Source organism: Lynx canadensis, chromosome E2, assembly GCF_007474595.2.
Source record: "Lynx canadensis isolate LIC74 chromosome E2, mLynCan4.pri.v2, whole genome shotgun sequence".
In the NCBI taxonomy this organism is placed as follows: Eukaryota; Metazoa; Chordata; class Mammalia; order Carnivora; family Felidae; genus Lynx; species Lynx canadensis.
The window spans coordinates 19233626-19245841 of NC_044317.1; the positions used below are offsets into that span (position 1 = coordinate 19233626).

Below are 12216 nucleotides of genomic sequence, written 5' to 3' on the forward strand. Positions count from 1 at the left end.
AGATCATGACCTGAGCCGAAGTCAGACGCTTAACTGACTGAGCCATCCAGGCGCCCCTTGAGTGTTGTGTTTAAATGTCAGTAATAGATGACATTTAGTCTAGGGGACAATGGGTGGGGCAGGGACTTTTACATTCACAGTAGCTGGTGGCCTCGGTGGTCAAGATCTCGGAGCTCCTGGGCTCCTGGCATCCAGATTTTCTACTTAGGAGAGCATGTGGGGCTTGTTGAGAGCCAGGTGTGGTTAACATTTCCCAAAGCACCCTCCTTCAAAGGGAAGGGGGAGGGAGGGTGGGGATGGGGTAGAGGTGAGGAAGAGGGGGTGGGGCCCCAGGCTCAGTGGGGTGTGCACTTCCATCGGGGTTTGCCCATCCCGGGCTTCATTCACTGAGTATGTCTAACATGAGAGGATGTATGGGGGGCTTGGCAAGTGATATGCGGTAGGCCCTTAATAAATGTTTGCGGGCTGGCTGGCTTGAATCATGCGTGAATGGCTATGTGAACGAAGGCAGAAGCGACTAGCTCCTCAGTGGGTGTGTATGAGCATATGCGGTAGACTCCCACCTGCACCCAAATGCACCCCTCCACCCTCTCACCCTAGACAGGGATGTAACAGGGAGTTACAGCTCTGTGTGATTTTCCTCCGCCTCCTTTAGCTCCTGTATCTTCTGGGGTAGGGTCTTTGTCCAGAACTGGAGCCTGTGGGACTTCAGGGCTCGGCCCACCGCAGGCTGCAAGTTCAGCTGTAAGTATTGCTCTTCCTGGTCGAACACAGGCCAGTGGGGCAGCCCCTTGCCGTTGGGGTTCCTGTAGACATGCCCTCCCAGCAGGGCAGGGGAGAGTCACTCTGAGCCCTGCTGAGCCCAGACCTGGCACCCCAACTGGAGTCAGGCAAGGTACCAAATAAGCTGGGTGGGCTTGGGGAATGACAGGGGGATGTTTCTAGACTTAGGAAAGAAACTACCTCCCACTAGAGTGTCAGCTCCACCTGGGCAACCTGGGCTGTTTTTTCCCTTCCTGTCAGAGGGAGGCCCCTGGAGATGGACTGAGCGCTCAGCACCCACAAGGCCCCTCCCAGGCTCCTGAAGCTAGGGAAGGAACCACCATGCAATTAAGGAAACATGTAAGCTAATAAGACACAACAGAAAAGGGGGACCTTGAATGGTTCAAGCCTCCGCAGCCCCTGAAGGTTGAGGTGGGGCGTGCCAGCTCACCCATTTCGAGCAAAGTTAGCCCAGTACTTCATTATCTTCCTGCTCAACAGCTCTTCCTCCTCAGTGACTTCAACTATAGGGAGCAAGAGGACAAGGGTCCAGGTGAGCGAGCGCCAACCCCGGCCCAGCACACGGGTCAGCCCCCACCTTACTCGCCAGCCTGTGTGCAACTTTTCCCTGGATGCTCCCCTGCCCTCCCAGGCTTGGCTCTCTGCCCACTCTCCCCGAAGCCCTTGGAAGCCAGGCCCTCTCCCCGCCCAAACTAGGCTCATCTCTGTTCTAGAAGGCTCCCTTCTTCCTTCTGACATTGCAAAATCATTTAAGAAACAAATATGCCTTTCAAACACCCTCCTCTGCACCCATGCCAGGCATCCATGGTTGAAGTGGGGAGAGGTGGAGGGAGAGAAGGCCCCAGCCTGGAGAGTCTTGGACTCCAATTCTAGCTCAGCCTTTCTAGCTGTAAGATTTGGGCACCTGATTCTTTCCTCTCTCTCATCTCTACAGTGAGGGCTATCACCCTCACTCAGGGACCCAGCCAAGGCCCTGTCCCGCATTCTGAGAATGAGGGGTCTCTGAGGGACCCCACCCAGGAACACTTACCATAGCCTTTCCAGAAGGCAGTTCCGAAGACAAAGAATATCTCATCACCATGGTCTGCCCTCACGTGGGGCGGCTTGGTGTCCTTGAAGAAGCTGGGCCGATGTTGGAACTCATAGAAGTAGACGGGGGCATGCACACCTAGAGGGTGAGGTGGACAGGCCGTGATATGGCTGTCCCTTCCCTGGGGCCGTCCTGCATTACCCATGGTGACAAGAGAGCTAGGTCCAATGCTGGTTGGAATCTGAACAATGGGGTGAGGGAGCCACTGGCTGGAGCAAGAGCAGTGGGAAGGACCTGAGTTCAAATTGTGACCTGGATTCAAATTGTGTGTGGTTTTAGGTACGTCACTGAAGGTCACTGAACCTCAGTTTCCTCATCTGTAAAATGAGGAATGTCTCTTAGGTTAGCCATGAGGATTTACTGAAACAAGGGACATCACGTGCCTGGCACCTATGGGCCCAATAAATAGACATGAGTTGGGACCTGGACACCAATAGACCTTGCCAGGGACCTACAGCTCTGAGCTGCCCCCTTATTGGTCTGGCTTTAGTTACAGATGTACTCACGTTGAAAACTGGCTACTTGGAGTGCAGGGATCACGAAGATATAGTCCCCCATCATCTCATGGAACTGGACCTGGAGGGTCTGTGGGTCTGCACTGTCCCCTAAGTACTCCTCCATCAATATGTCAACAGACTGAGGAGGCAACACCTACCCCAGGTGGATCAGAAATAGTCAGGTTAGGTGGGCTGGTGGCAGCAGGGAGGCAGCAGGGTCCGGGCTGGGCAGACGGATCCTGGAATGGTCTAGGGAATGCAAGGAAGGGGCCTAGCTCCAGGGTGACCCAGCCTTTGCTCACGGGAGACAATGCATGGACACGATATCTTGGGGATAGGTCTTCCCTGCCTCTGGACTGGAGTAAAGGCCCTCTTCATTGGGGCAGGACCCCAGAAGCCTCACCAACATTGCCAACATATTCCGCAGAACAGCCTTCACAGTCTCTCTGTCCTTCTGGGTGTCAGAGATGTCCGAGGCCTGGATAGTGGGGGAATCTCAAGTTGAGGGTAGGATGGGCCTAGATAGAGCTATGAAGCCCAGAGCCCTGCTCCCCAAAGGACTCCTGGCACCTGGGAGCTTGGGGCTGAGCCTCACCGAGGAGATGAGCCAACCGTACTCATCGTTGTTGACACCAATGATGCTGGGGACAGGTTGAAAGTCGGCAGAGGCCAGCAGCTCGTGGGGGTGCCTGGGCAGGAAGGTCCCATCCACCACGCCAGGGATGATCCTGAAGGGCTGAGAGGGCCCACAAAGTCAAGTCCCTTTTTCTGATGGCTTTTGGATCCCAGTCACTCCTTCCCAGCTCATCCAGGACACCCATACTCTCTCCCTCAGGAGGTCCTACAGCTGGCTTAGCATGGCCTGGCCTCAACTTCCCGCTCAAGACTGTGAGCACACCAATGTGTGGAGATGGAATAACTTGCCCAGGGAATGAAAGGGATGTGTTCCCCACACCTGTCAGTCCTTTTCCTCCATACATGCATCCACTCAGCCTGACCTTATTAATGGCCAGAATCTCCTCTTCACTCTTGCCCCTCAGGCAGTCCACCAGTGCCTCTGAGTCAATCTGGCCACAGGCAGACATGTTTGCCACCATCTGTAAAGAGACCAGGCAGGGGCTGGCTCATCCTTCCAGGCAAGGGTGAATGATTTGTCTAAGGTCCCAGCTGGGGGCAGGTGCACCACAAATCTCACAGGTACTAGGGCAGCAGTTTTGCGGGCCATAGAACATGCTCAGCCTCTGCAATGGCAGAGTTCTGTGGATTCTGATCCCTGAGCCCCTCCGCCATCCCCGGAGAGGTGGCGGTTTCCCAGGTGCTCTGATGGCAGGGTAGTCCTCGTTGTCCTCATTTAACAGAGTAATGGAGGCTGAGAGGTAAAAGATGAGGCAGCTTCCCACAGTTGGGGGTACTCACCGTGGAGACCACATCAGATGAGCTATCAATGAGGCTGGGCAATAGAGCCACACCACTCTCCATGATGGCACCATGGAAGAGTCCTTTGGACATGGGGGACAAGACATGTGAGGACACACTTGTGCCACCTGCAGACTCGCCAGAAATGGTGACACGGCCAGGGTCTCCTCCAAAATAGGCAATATTTTGCTGGACCCAGCGTAGCGCAGCCACTTGATCCAGGTAGCCCCAGTTGCCGGTTGCATGCTTGTCTCCAGTGCTGAGAGTGGCAGGGACAGGGATTATGGGGCTGTCCTGGCTTCACTCAGCCGGCATTGCCCTGCCCAACCCCAGGCTCACCTGAAGAAGCCCAGTACACCCAGGCGGTACTGAATAATGACCACCACCAGGTCCTCAAAGGCCGCCAGTGCAGAGCCATCATACATGGAAGCCATGCCGACCGTAAACCCACCACCGTGGATCCACACCAACACCTGGGGAAATTAAAGCACAGACACCATGTGGCTCCCATCCAGCCACTGGGGCTGCTACCTAGACTAACCACCACTTTGGCTCTGTCTGCCTAACCACATAGATAGAATGCAGGCAGGGCAGGGTGGTGTCTTCATGACCTGGGCTGAGGGTGACCCAATTTCTATCAGGAAAATTTGGCTTCTGATATTTTGGGGCCCTCTCCTCCTGGCTCCATTTCTCCCAGAACTCTCTCTGATGTGGAAAGAAAAGGGGCATCATCCCACATGCACATTAATTAAAAGTTTCTCCACTCTCAGGGTTCCTGCGTGGCTCAGTCAGTTAAGTGTTGACTCTTGACTTTGGCTCAGGTCATGATCTTGCAGTTCGTGGGTTCAAGCCACGCATCAGGCTCTGCAATGACAGCACAGAGCCTGCTTGGGATTTTCTCTTTGCCTCTCTCTCTCTGCTCCCCTCTCTCTCTCTCTTTCTCTCAAAAGTAGATAAGTAAACAAACAAAAGTTTCTCCATTCTCATAAGCCCAACAGATACAGCACCCGAGTGGGTCTCCTGGGCATGAGTTGGTTGGGTGAGCCTTGGGTCCAGCCCAGGGCCACAGCTTGTGACCTCCGGGAGCAGTCAGGGTTCTATGACCCCATGCCCAAGGGTCAGCCATTAATGCTGAGTAAGAAGCACTCCCTTGGACCCACTAGTGGGAGGCTTCTCAACAGGGTCCACGCTGCAGCAGTGCCCAGTCTGATCTTGTTCTTTCTGATCTTCTTGCAGAAGAAATGTCCTCCCATACCCCAGCCAGCTAGGGCCTGGCACTCACGGGCAGATTGGAGCCTTCCCTGGCGTGGGCCGGTGTGTAAATGCTGAGGTACAGGCAGTCTTCAGACATGGAGGTGAAAGGCAAGGTCACATTCAGCAGTTTCAGAAATATCTCATTTGTGATAGTGATGTTCTGCAGACACCTAGTGGGGCCGTACCACGGTCAAAATGAGATCCTGGGCCCACATTTTCTCCCAGCCTCCCTCAGTCCCACCTCCCCTGAGAACTTGCTCACTCATGGTCCTTCCCTAAATCCCCTCTGCACCAAGTTACAGGCCACAGGCTCTGGGGAAGCTGTGATTGAGCCCAGTCTTCCAGGGAGGCCTCAAGGTTGTAAGGGCCTTGGATACCAATCCTCCTGAGGCTGGGAAATCTTGACTTTTGGGGGTCTCTCTGAGACCCATGGGTTGCATGTGTTGGTAGGCACCACTGTCTTCCTGTACTCAGGCCGGGAGCAGGGGAGTAGCCCACACACATGTGCTGCCTGCATGAGTGGATATTAATTTCTCACGAGAAGAGCAGTGGGGCATCCCTCATCTCAAGTCAGACTGTCAGGGAACCTCATCACTCCAACATGGTTTCCAGTAGCAAGAACATACGCAAGCCCTTTGGCCCACGGCAGTTGGCCCTGCCACTGGCACGGTAACTGCACACAGTGGGGGTCCTCTACTCCTCAGGGATCTACAGTATCTGCTGCTGGAGTCAGGGGCTCCCATAGGGTTCATGGAGCCAACTCAACCTCTCCCAGAGACACCTTCCCTGGTGGCAGAGAACACTTGACATAACTAGAACCTAGGCACATCTGTATCTCTGCTCATCCCTTCAGCACTTGGAGCTAATGCCCCTTAAGTGCCAAGCCCCGAGCCTGGGAAAGTTACTTTGCCCTTCCAAGCCTCTGCATGCTCGTGGAAAAAATGCACGTGAGGACCCATCAAACTCAGAGGGGAGACTGGCTGTGGAGGCTTAGATGAAATGACAACTGTAACCCGGCCCAGAGTACCCTCCACCCCAGGGACTGGAGTTCCTTGGACTCCCTGCTTACATAGCTGGGTGGGAGGTCCCGTCCTTTACACCACTCCAAGATTCAGGGGGCTCAGGGGGTGCAAATCGCAGTGGTCCTAGAGGCGGTTTAGCAAAGGGAATTCCCAGGAAGGTGTGGACCCCCACATCAGTGCCTTTCACGTGGATGAGGCTCCCCCGCACCTGCCCCGTGTGTGTGGTCCGGATGGGGCTGGCAGAGTCCTGGCCTGTGAGCAGAGAAGTGGACATCAGGGTTGAGTCTACCAATTAGTTGCCCTCCCAGGCTACTAATGTTGCCCTCTCCTTCTGGTCTTCAGCTCAAGGGACTCTGACTTATAAACACTTGCTTTACAAATGTCCTGCCTTTAACCTTTGTGTGTCTACTCTCCCCCCCCCCCCCCCCCCCCCCACTGTCCTTGCTGGGTCTGGCCCTGGCCTTTTCTACCACACTCAGTGAGGCTCCTTGGGACTTAGCACCTGGTGACCTCCAGGAGCTTCAAACATATGGTCACATAAGCTTGAAGGGGTGAGAGTGTCCTTTCTGCTGACAGTGAGGCAGTAGAACTGTGGCAGTTGGACACCCAAGGCTCCTGTGCTTAAGGATCTCATGCTCTAGGTGGCAAGAAATGACATAGAGAAAGCATCCTTAGAACAGGTGCACCTGGGTGGCTCGGTCGGTTAAGCGTCCAACTTCGGCTTAGGTCATGATCTCTCAGTTTGTTAGATCAAGCCCCAGATCGGACTCTGCTGTCAGCACAGAGCACGCTTCAGATCCTCTGCCCCCCCCCCCCGTCCTTCCCCTGCTCGTTCTCTCTCTCTCTCTAAAATAAATAAATAAAAAGTTAAAAAAAAAAAAGCAAGCATCCTTCAAACAAAGTGATGATGTTATGAGGGGAGTACAACCTCTCCTACTGTGGGGATCAGGGACGGGAGGAAGTGACTGAAAGTCACCTAACACAAGGGGCCAAGCTGATATTCTTTTTTTTTGTTTAATAAATGTTTATTCATTTTTCAGAGAGAACGTGTGAGCGAGGAAGGGGCGGGGGGTGGTGGTGGTGGTGGGTGGGACATAGGATCCAAAGCAGGCTCTACGCTGACAGCAGAGAGCCCGGTGTGGGGCTTGAACTCACGAACTGTCAGATCATGATTTGAGCCGCAGTCGGACATTCAGCTGACTGAGCCACCCAGGTGTCCCCAAGCTGATATACTTAACATCATAAATTGTAGAATTTCTACAAATGAGTAAGAAATATGCCAGCTGCATGTACTTGGTGAAAGAATAGGAAATGATGAGACAATATGTTCAGACAGAGTAAGGAATACAAATAAATGGCTCATACACACACGAAGAAGTGTTCACCTCACTCGTGCTAAGAGAAACGCTCATTGAAATCTCACTGTGACGTCAACAACTTACTTTGTCACAAAAAGCAAGACAATCAGACAATGTGTGTTTTCTATTGGAAGAGTCCATAGCGCTATGTGAAGTAGTCTTGCCCCAAAACATGACAAAGCAGAACGTAAAATTGAAATCTGGTCAAGCCTTGAGAATATAAATGCATGAATACAAGTTGACAAGCATACTGGGGACAGAGAAATAGTTAAAAGACACCATATGGATATAATCAACGAAGGCCAAACTCTGGGATCCTCTCCAGAACAACTAAATTGGTTTCTTCAATGTAACAACGAAATTATAAAGAAAATAAAAGAGAAGCAGAGGAAGATGCTGAAGATTAAAAGAGATTCACATAAAAAAAGATGGATAATGGGGCTCCTGGCTGTCTCAGTCAGAGGAGCATATGACGCTTTATCTTGGGGTCATGAGTTCAAGCCCCACGTGGGGTGTAGAGATTACTTAAAGAAATAAAACTTTTTTTTTTTAAAGACTAATAATAACAAATGTTAGTAAGGATGTAGAAAAACTGGAACCTTCACATATTGCTGGTGAGGAGATAAAGTGGTGTATATGCTTTGGAAAAATATCTGGCAGTACTTGAAAGAGTAAAACATGGAGTTACCATATGACCCAGAAATTCTACTCCTAGCTATAAACCCAAGAGAATTGAAGACATATGTCCACACAAAAACTTGCACATGAATGCTCATAGCAGGATTACTTATAATAGCCAAAAAGTGGAAACAGTCTAAATGTCCATCAACTGTTAAATGGATCAATAAAATGTATCATATCTACATGTTGGAATATCATTCAGCACTACAAAGAAAAAAGTACTGAGCATGCTACAGCATAGATGAACCTTGAAAACCTCATGCTCGGTGAAAAAAGTCAATCACAAAGGATCACATATTGGATGCTTTCAGTTATACAAAATGCCAAGAATTGGCATATCCATAGAAACATAAAGCAGACTGATGGTTGCCTAGGGCTCAAGTTGGAGGAAAGGAGGAATTGATGTGGTGAACTCTGTGAATATACTAAAAACCATTGAATTGTACACTTAAATGGGTGAATGGTATGCTATGTGAATCATGTCTCAACACTGTTATAAGAAACACGTCTACCAATTTCCAAAGTATGGACCTTATTTGAATCCTGATTTAAAAAAAATATGTAAATACCATTTATGAGATAATACAAAATAAGAACATTTGGCTAGATGCTTGATTGCATTAAGAAATCATGATATTGGGGGCTCCTGGCTGGCTCAGTCGTTAAAACATGTAACTCTTGACCTCAGGGTTGTAAGTCTGAGCCCCATGTTGGGTATAGAGATTACTGAAAAATAAAATCTTGGGTAACCTGGATGTCTCAATCAGTTAAGCATTCGACTTCAGCTCAGGTCATGATCTCGCAGGTTGTGAGTTTGGGCTCTGTGTCGGGCTCTGTGCTGACAGCTCAGAGCTTGGAGCCTGCCTCAGATTCTGTGTCTCCCTCTCTCTCTGCCCCTCACCTGCTCACACTCTGTCTCTCTCTCAAAAATAAACATTGAGGGGCGCCTGGGTGGCGCAGTCGGTTAAGCGTCCGACTTCAGCCAGGTCACGATCTCGCGGTCCGTGAGTTCGAGCCCCGCGTCAGGCTCTGGGCTGATGGCTCGGAGCCTGGAGCCTGTTTCCGATTCTGTGTCTCCCTCTCTCTCTGCCCCTCCCCCGTTCATGCTCTGTCTCTCTCTGTCCCCAAAATAAATAAACGTTGAAAAAAAATTAAAAAAAAAACATTGAAAAAAATTTAAAAAATTAAAAAATCTTTAAAAAAATCATGACATTGTTTTATGTCTATATATTCCTTTTCTTTTAATAGGAGATAAAAAATCTACACGTGATGTAATATCTGGGATTTGCTTCAAATAATGGTGCGAGGGAGAGGTGGTAGTCTAGACAAAACCAGGTTGCTCAGGTCATAATTACTGAAGGTAGATTATGGATACAGCAGATTTGTTATATTATTCTACCAGAGACTGGAAGCCCTTTGATGCTGTGTGGCTGCAGGCAGCCCTGACTTTGTACCTTGGGGTACAGGGAGGTATCCAGTCAGGCTCCCCATACTCCTGGTGTTAACTTCACTGGCTCCTGACTCCCTGGAGCTTTCCCTACGGCAGGTTCAGGTTCTGCTTCTGCAGAACTTGGCCAATCTGAACCTGGTTCCATAATAAAAGGGGAAAAAACAAACCCAAAAGACAACTCTGGGGATTTATACCACCTACAGATCAGAGACAACAGGGGATGAGGGACCTTGAAGGTGGACCCAGAAACTGAGTCCTGAAAGCAAGGAGGAGCTTCAGGATGGGCAGTCACACCTCCCTGTCTTTTCTCATGCACTTCCCTTTACCCTGAACAAAGGTCGTTCCCATTTCTCCATCTGTGGGAATCCTGACCGTGCACCTCCACAAGGAAGCTCTCCTGGGTTTCCCAATCACAGTTTATTGCTTCCACTCTTGAGCCCCCAACACCCTTATCAAAGAGTGAAAGGAGTGTCCTTCCACTCTTCTTTCAGAAGGACATTGAATGCAGTGACTCCAGGTTTGAAGAGAGGGTTGTTGGTATTGTGGAGGATGCCCAAGGGGGCCTGGGCCGAGGGGAAGTGGCCATGCGAGTGCCTGCCTGTCACTGGTTTTTGCATGTTCAGTCAGGCTCTCCTGCCAGACCCACCTTTCCCTTCCCAGCTTGCCTGCCTACCTCTACCCAGATCATTTATCATATCAGCATGGATCAATATGCTTGATGCCGTATCATGTGGATAAGATCAGAGTGAGCACTCACAGGTTCCACAGAGGGCAACTGAGCAATGTTTTTCCAAGTCAAAGGCCCACCCCTCTCCTCAGTAACATGCTGCCTACACACACACAGTTCCTTGCCAGGTGCGATATCTGTCCATGTAATTCACTGAGGCCACTGGCCTCCAATGCCTGAATGTTGTCATAGCAAAGGACACAATGCTGAAATGTCCCTGATCAGAGGCCAGTTACATCAAGGATCCTTGAAGAGAAACCGTTCTACGCAACAGTATGAGGAAGCTCTACCATGTACAGGTATAGGGAAGTCATCCCCTGTGTCAGGAAGTAGAAAAGCTGGGTGCCAGAAAGGGAGGGAATTTGTGATCATTTAGGTGAAAACCAAGGATGTGTGCACAAATCCATTCTTCGGTAAACTGAGCAGTGTGTAAAAAGCCCTGGGGACCTTGAGGGAGCCAGGGCCGGATGGGACAGGAGAGGGTCAGACATATCACCTATGCCCTCTTCTGGCTTGTCTATTATTTCTTCTTGAAAGTGGGTCCTATCCAAAATATTAACACTTTTAATCGTCCTGCTGGAAGGTCTTGGTGACCGCTGAGAGCCTGGTGAGCAGCTAGTAAGGGTGGAAGTGGGGTGGGCCGTGGGGAAGGGATTAATGTGGATGTCTCCAGGGCAGATTCAACTGGGAAGAGGGAGGACAGTCAGGTCTCACAGGTGGGGCCGTTTTGGGTGAGAGGATCACACTGGCCAGAGGGGGCACAGGAGCTGCAGACACCGAGGCATGGTGCCAGAATAGCCTAAACTACTGGTAACCTGAAGCTGACACAAAGTGCTCTGTGACACCTTTGCTCTGAGGCCAAGAGGTGCCCTCACTCCAGGTGGGTGCATGGGGTGAAGAGGAAACAGACAGCCTCTTTAGGATGCAGAGGCAGGGGGCTTGGGCTTGTATAGCCAGATTCCCCAAGGGCCAGTAACCTTGCCTGGGGCCCCTTTAGAGGGGTCTTCAGTGGGTGCCAGGACGCTCTTCTGGCCAAGGGCACAACACTCAAAGCCAAACCGCATCAGGAATATTATTACTGGTATTTTTCTTCGGGGGCAGCGCCGGCTCCACCACAAACACTAAGAAGGAAACATCCCAAATGATGCCCCCACCCCCAGCCCCGCCTGCGTCACCAGGCGCTGCTCAGAGCTCCTGGCCCTACTTGCATCACTGGTGTTGTATGCTCAGACAGCCCCAACTCTCTCTGTGCCTGTGAGGGCCCACCCCCCGGTTTCCGGACAATCGCTCCAGCATTCAGTCTGGTGCAAGTTTCCTTCACTGTGGTTCTCCACCCGTTCCCACCTCTCTGGGACCTTCCCTCCTGCAGCCTCAGGTCCTGACTCTGCAGAATCTGGCAAGTGCGACCCCGTCCCTTGCCACCCCTCAAGGAAGCCTCACCCTGGCCCAGGACGAGAAGCAGGAGTCCACAGACCACGGCGTTCAGACACCCGCGAAGTAGGTCCAGTCGCATGGTCTACCCAGTGCACAACTGCTGTTTTCACCCAAAGACAGCCCAGAGGCTGCAGTTCTGTGAGTGCCTCCGGCAGGGCACGGAGTTTGACCTAGGCTGGAAGTAGGCGGGGCTAGCTGGGAAGGGAAAGGCAGGAGAGCCTGCTGAACACGCAAAAACCAGTGACAGGCAGGCACTGACATGGCCACTTCCCCTTGGCTCCGTCCTCCTTGGGCATCCTCCACAATACCTCCACGATACCAACGACTCTCTCCTCAAACCTGGAGTCACTGCATTCACTGTCCTTATAGTCACAGACCTGATAAGGGTGCCAGAGAGTGGGAGCAATAACCTGTGATTGGGGGACCCAGAAGAGATTCCTTGAGGAGGTGCATGGTCAGGATTCCCACAGATGGAGAAATGGGAGTGATCTTTGTTCACGGTGA

At 51.3% G+C, this 12216-nt stretch overlaps 1 protein-coding gene across 1 annotated transcript; it reads right to left on the reverse strand.

Moving 5' to 3' along the window:
• Nucleotides 1–111: 111 nt before the first annotated feature.
• Nucleotides 112–11884, reverse strand: CES2 (carboxylesterase 2). Its single transcript, XM_030299145.2, has 12 exons — nucleotides 11719–11884; nucleotides 6110–6314; nucleotides 5069–5210; nucleotides 4126–4259; nucleotides 3787–4045; nucleotides 3369–3467; nucleotides 2966–3106; nucleotides 2774–2848; nucleotides 2380–2524; nucleotides 1814–1951; nucleotides 1214–1286; nucleotides 112–806 (listed from the first exon to the last, which is right to left on the reverse strand). The coding sequence occupies exons 1-12, from the start codon at nucleotides 11789–11791 to the stop codon at nucleotides 620–622; spliced, it is 1671 nt and encodes a 556-aa protein (XP_030155005.1). The 5' UTR covers nucleotides 11792–11884; the 3' UTR covers nucleotides 112–619.
• Between the last annotated feature and the right edge of the window lie 332 nt (nucleotides 11885–12216).

Excerpts from the sequence above, each read along its gene's own strand:
- CES2 (XM_030299145.2), bottom strand. The coding sequence starts at position 11,791 with ATGCGACTGGACCTACTTCGCGGGTGTCTGAACGCCGTGGTCTGTGGA. Across the intron at positions 1,952-2,379 it reads CCAAGTAGCCAGTTTTCAAC|GTGTGCATGCCCCCGTCTAC; the intron begins GTGAGTACATCT and ends CTCACCCTCTAG. Across the intron at positions 1,287-1,813 it reads TGCCTTCTGGAAAGGCTATG|TTGAAGTCACTGAGGAGGAA; the intron begins GTAAGTGTTCCT and ends TGCTCCCTATAG.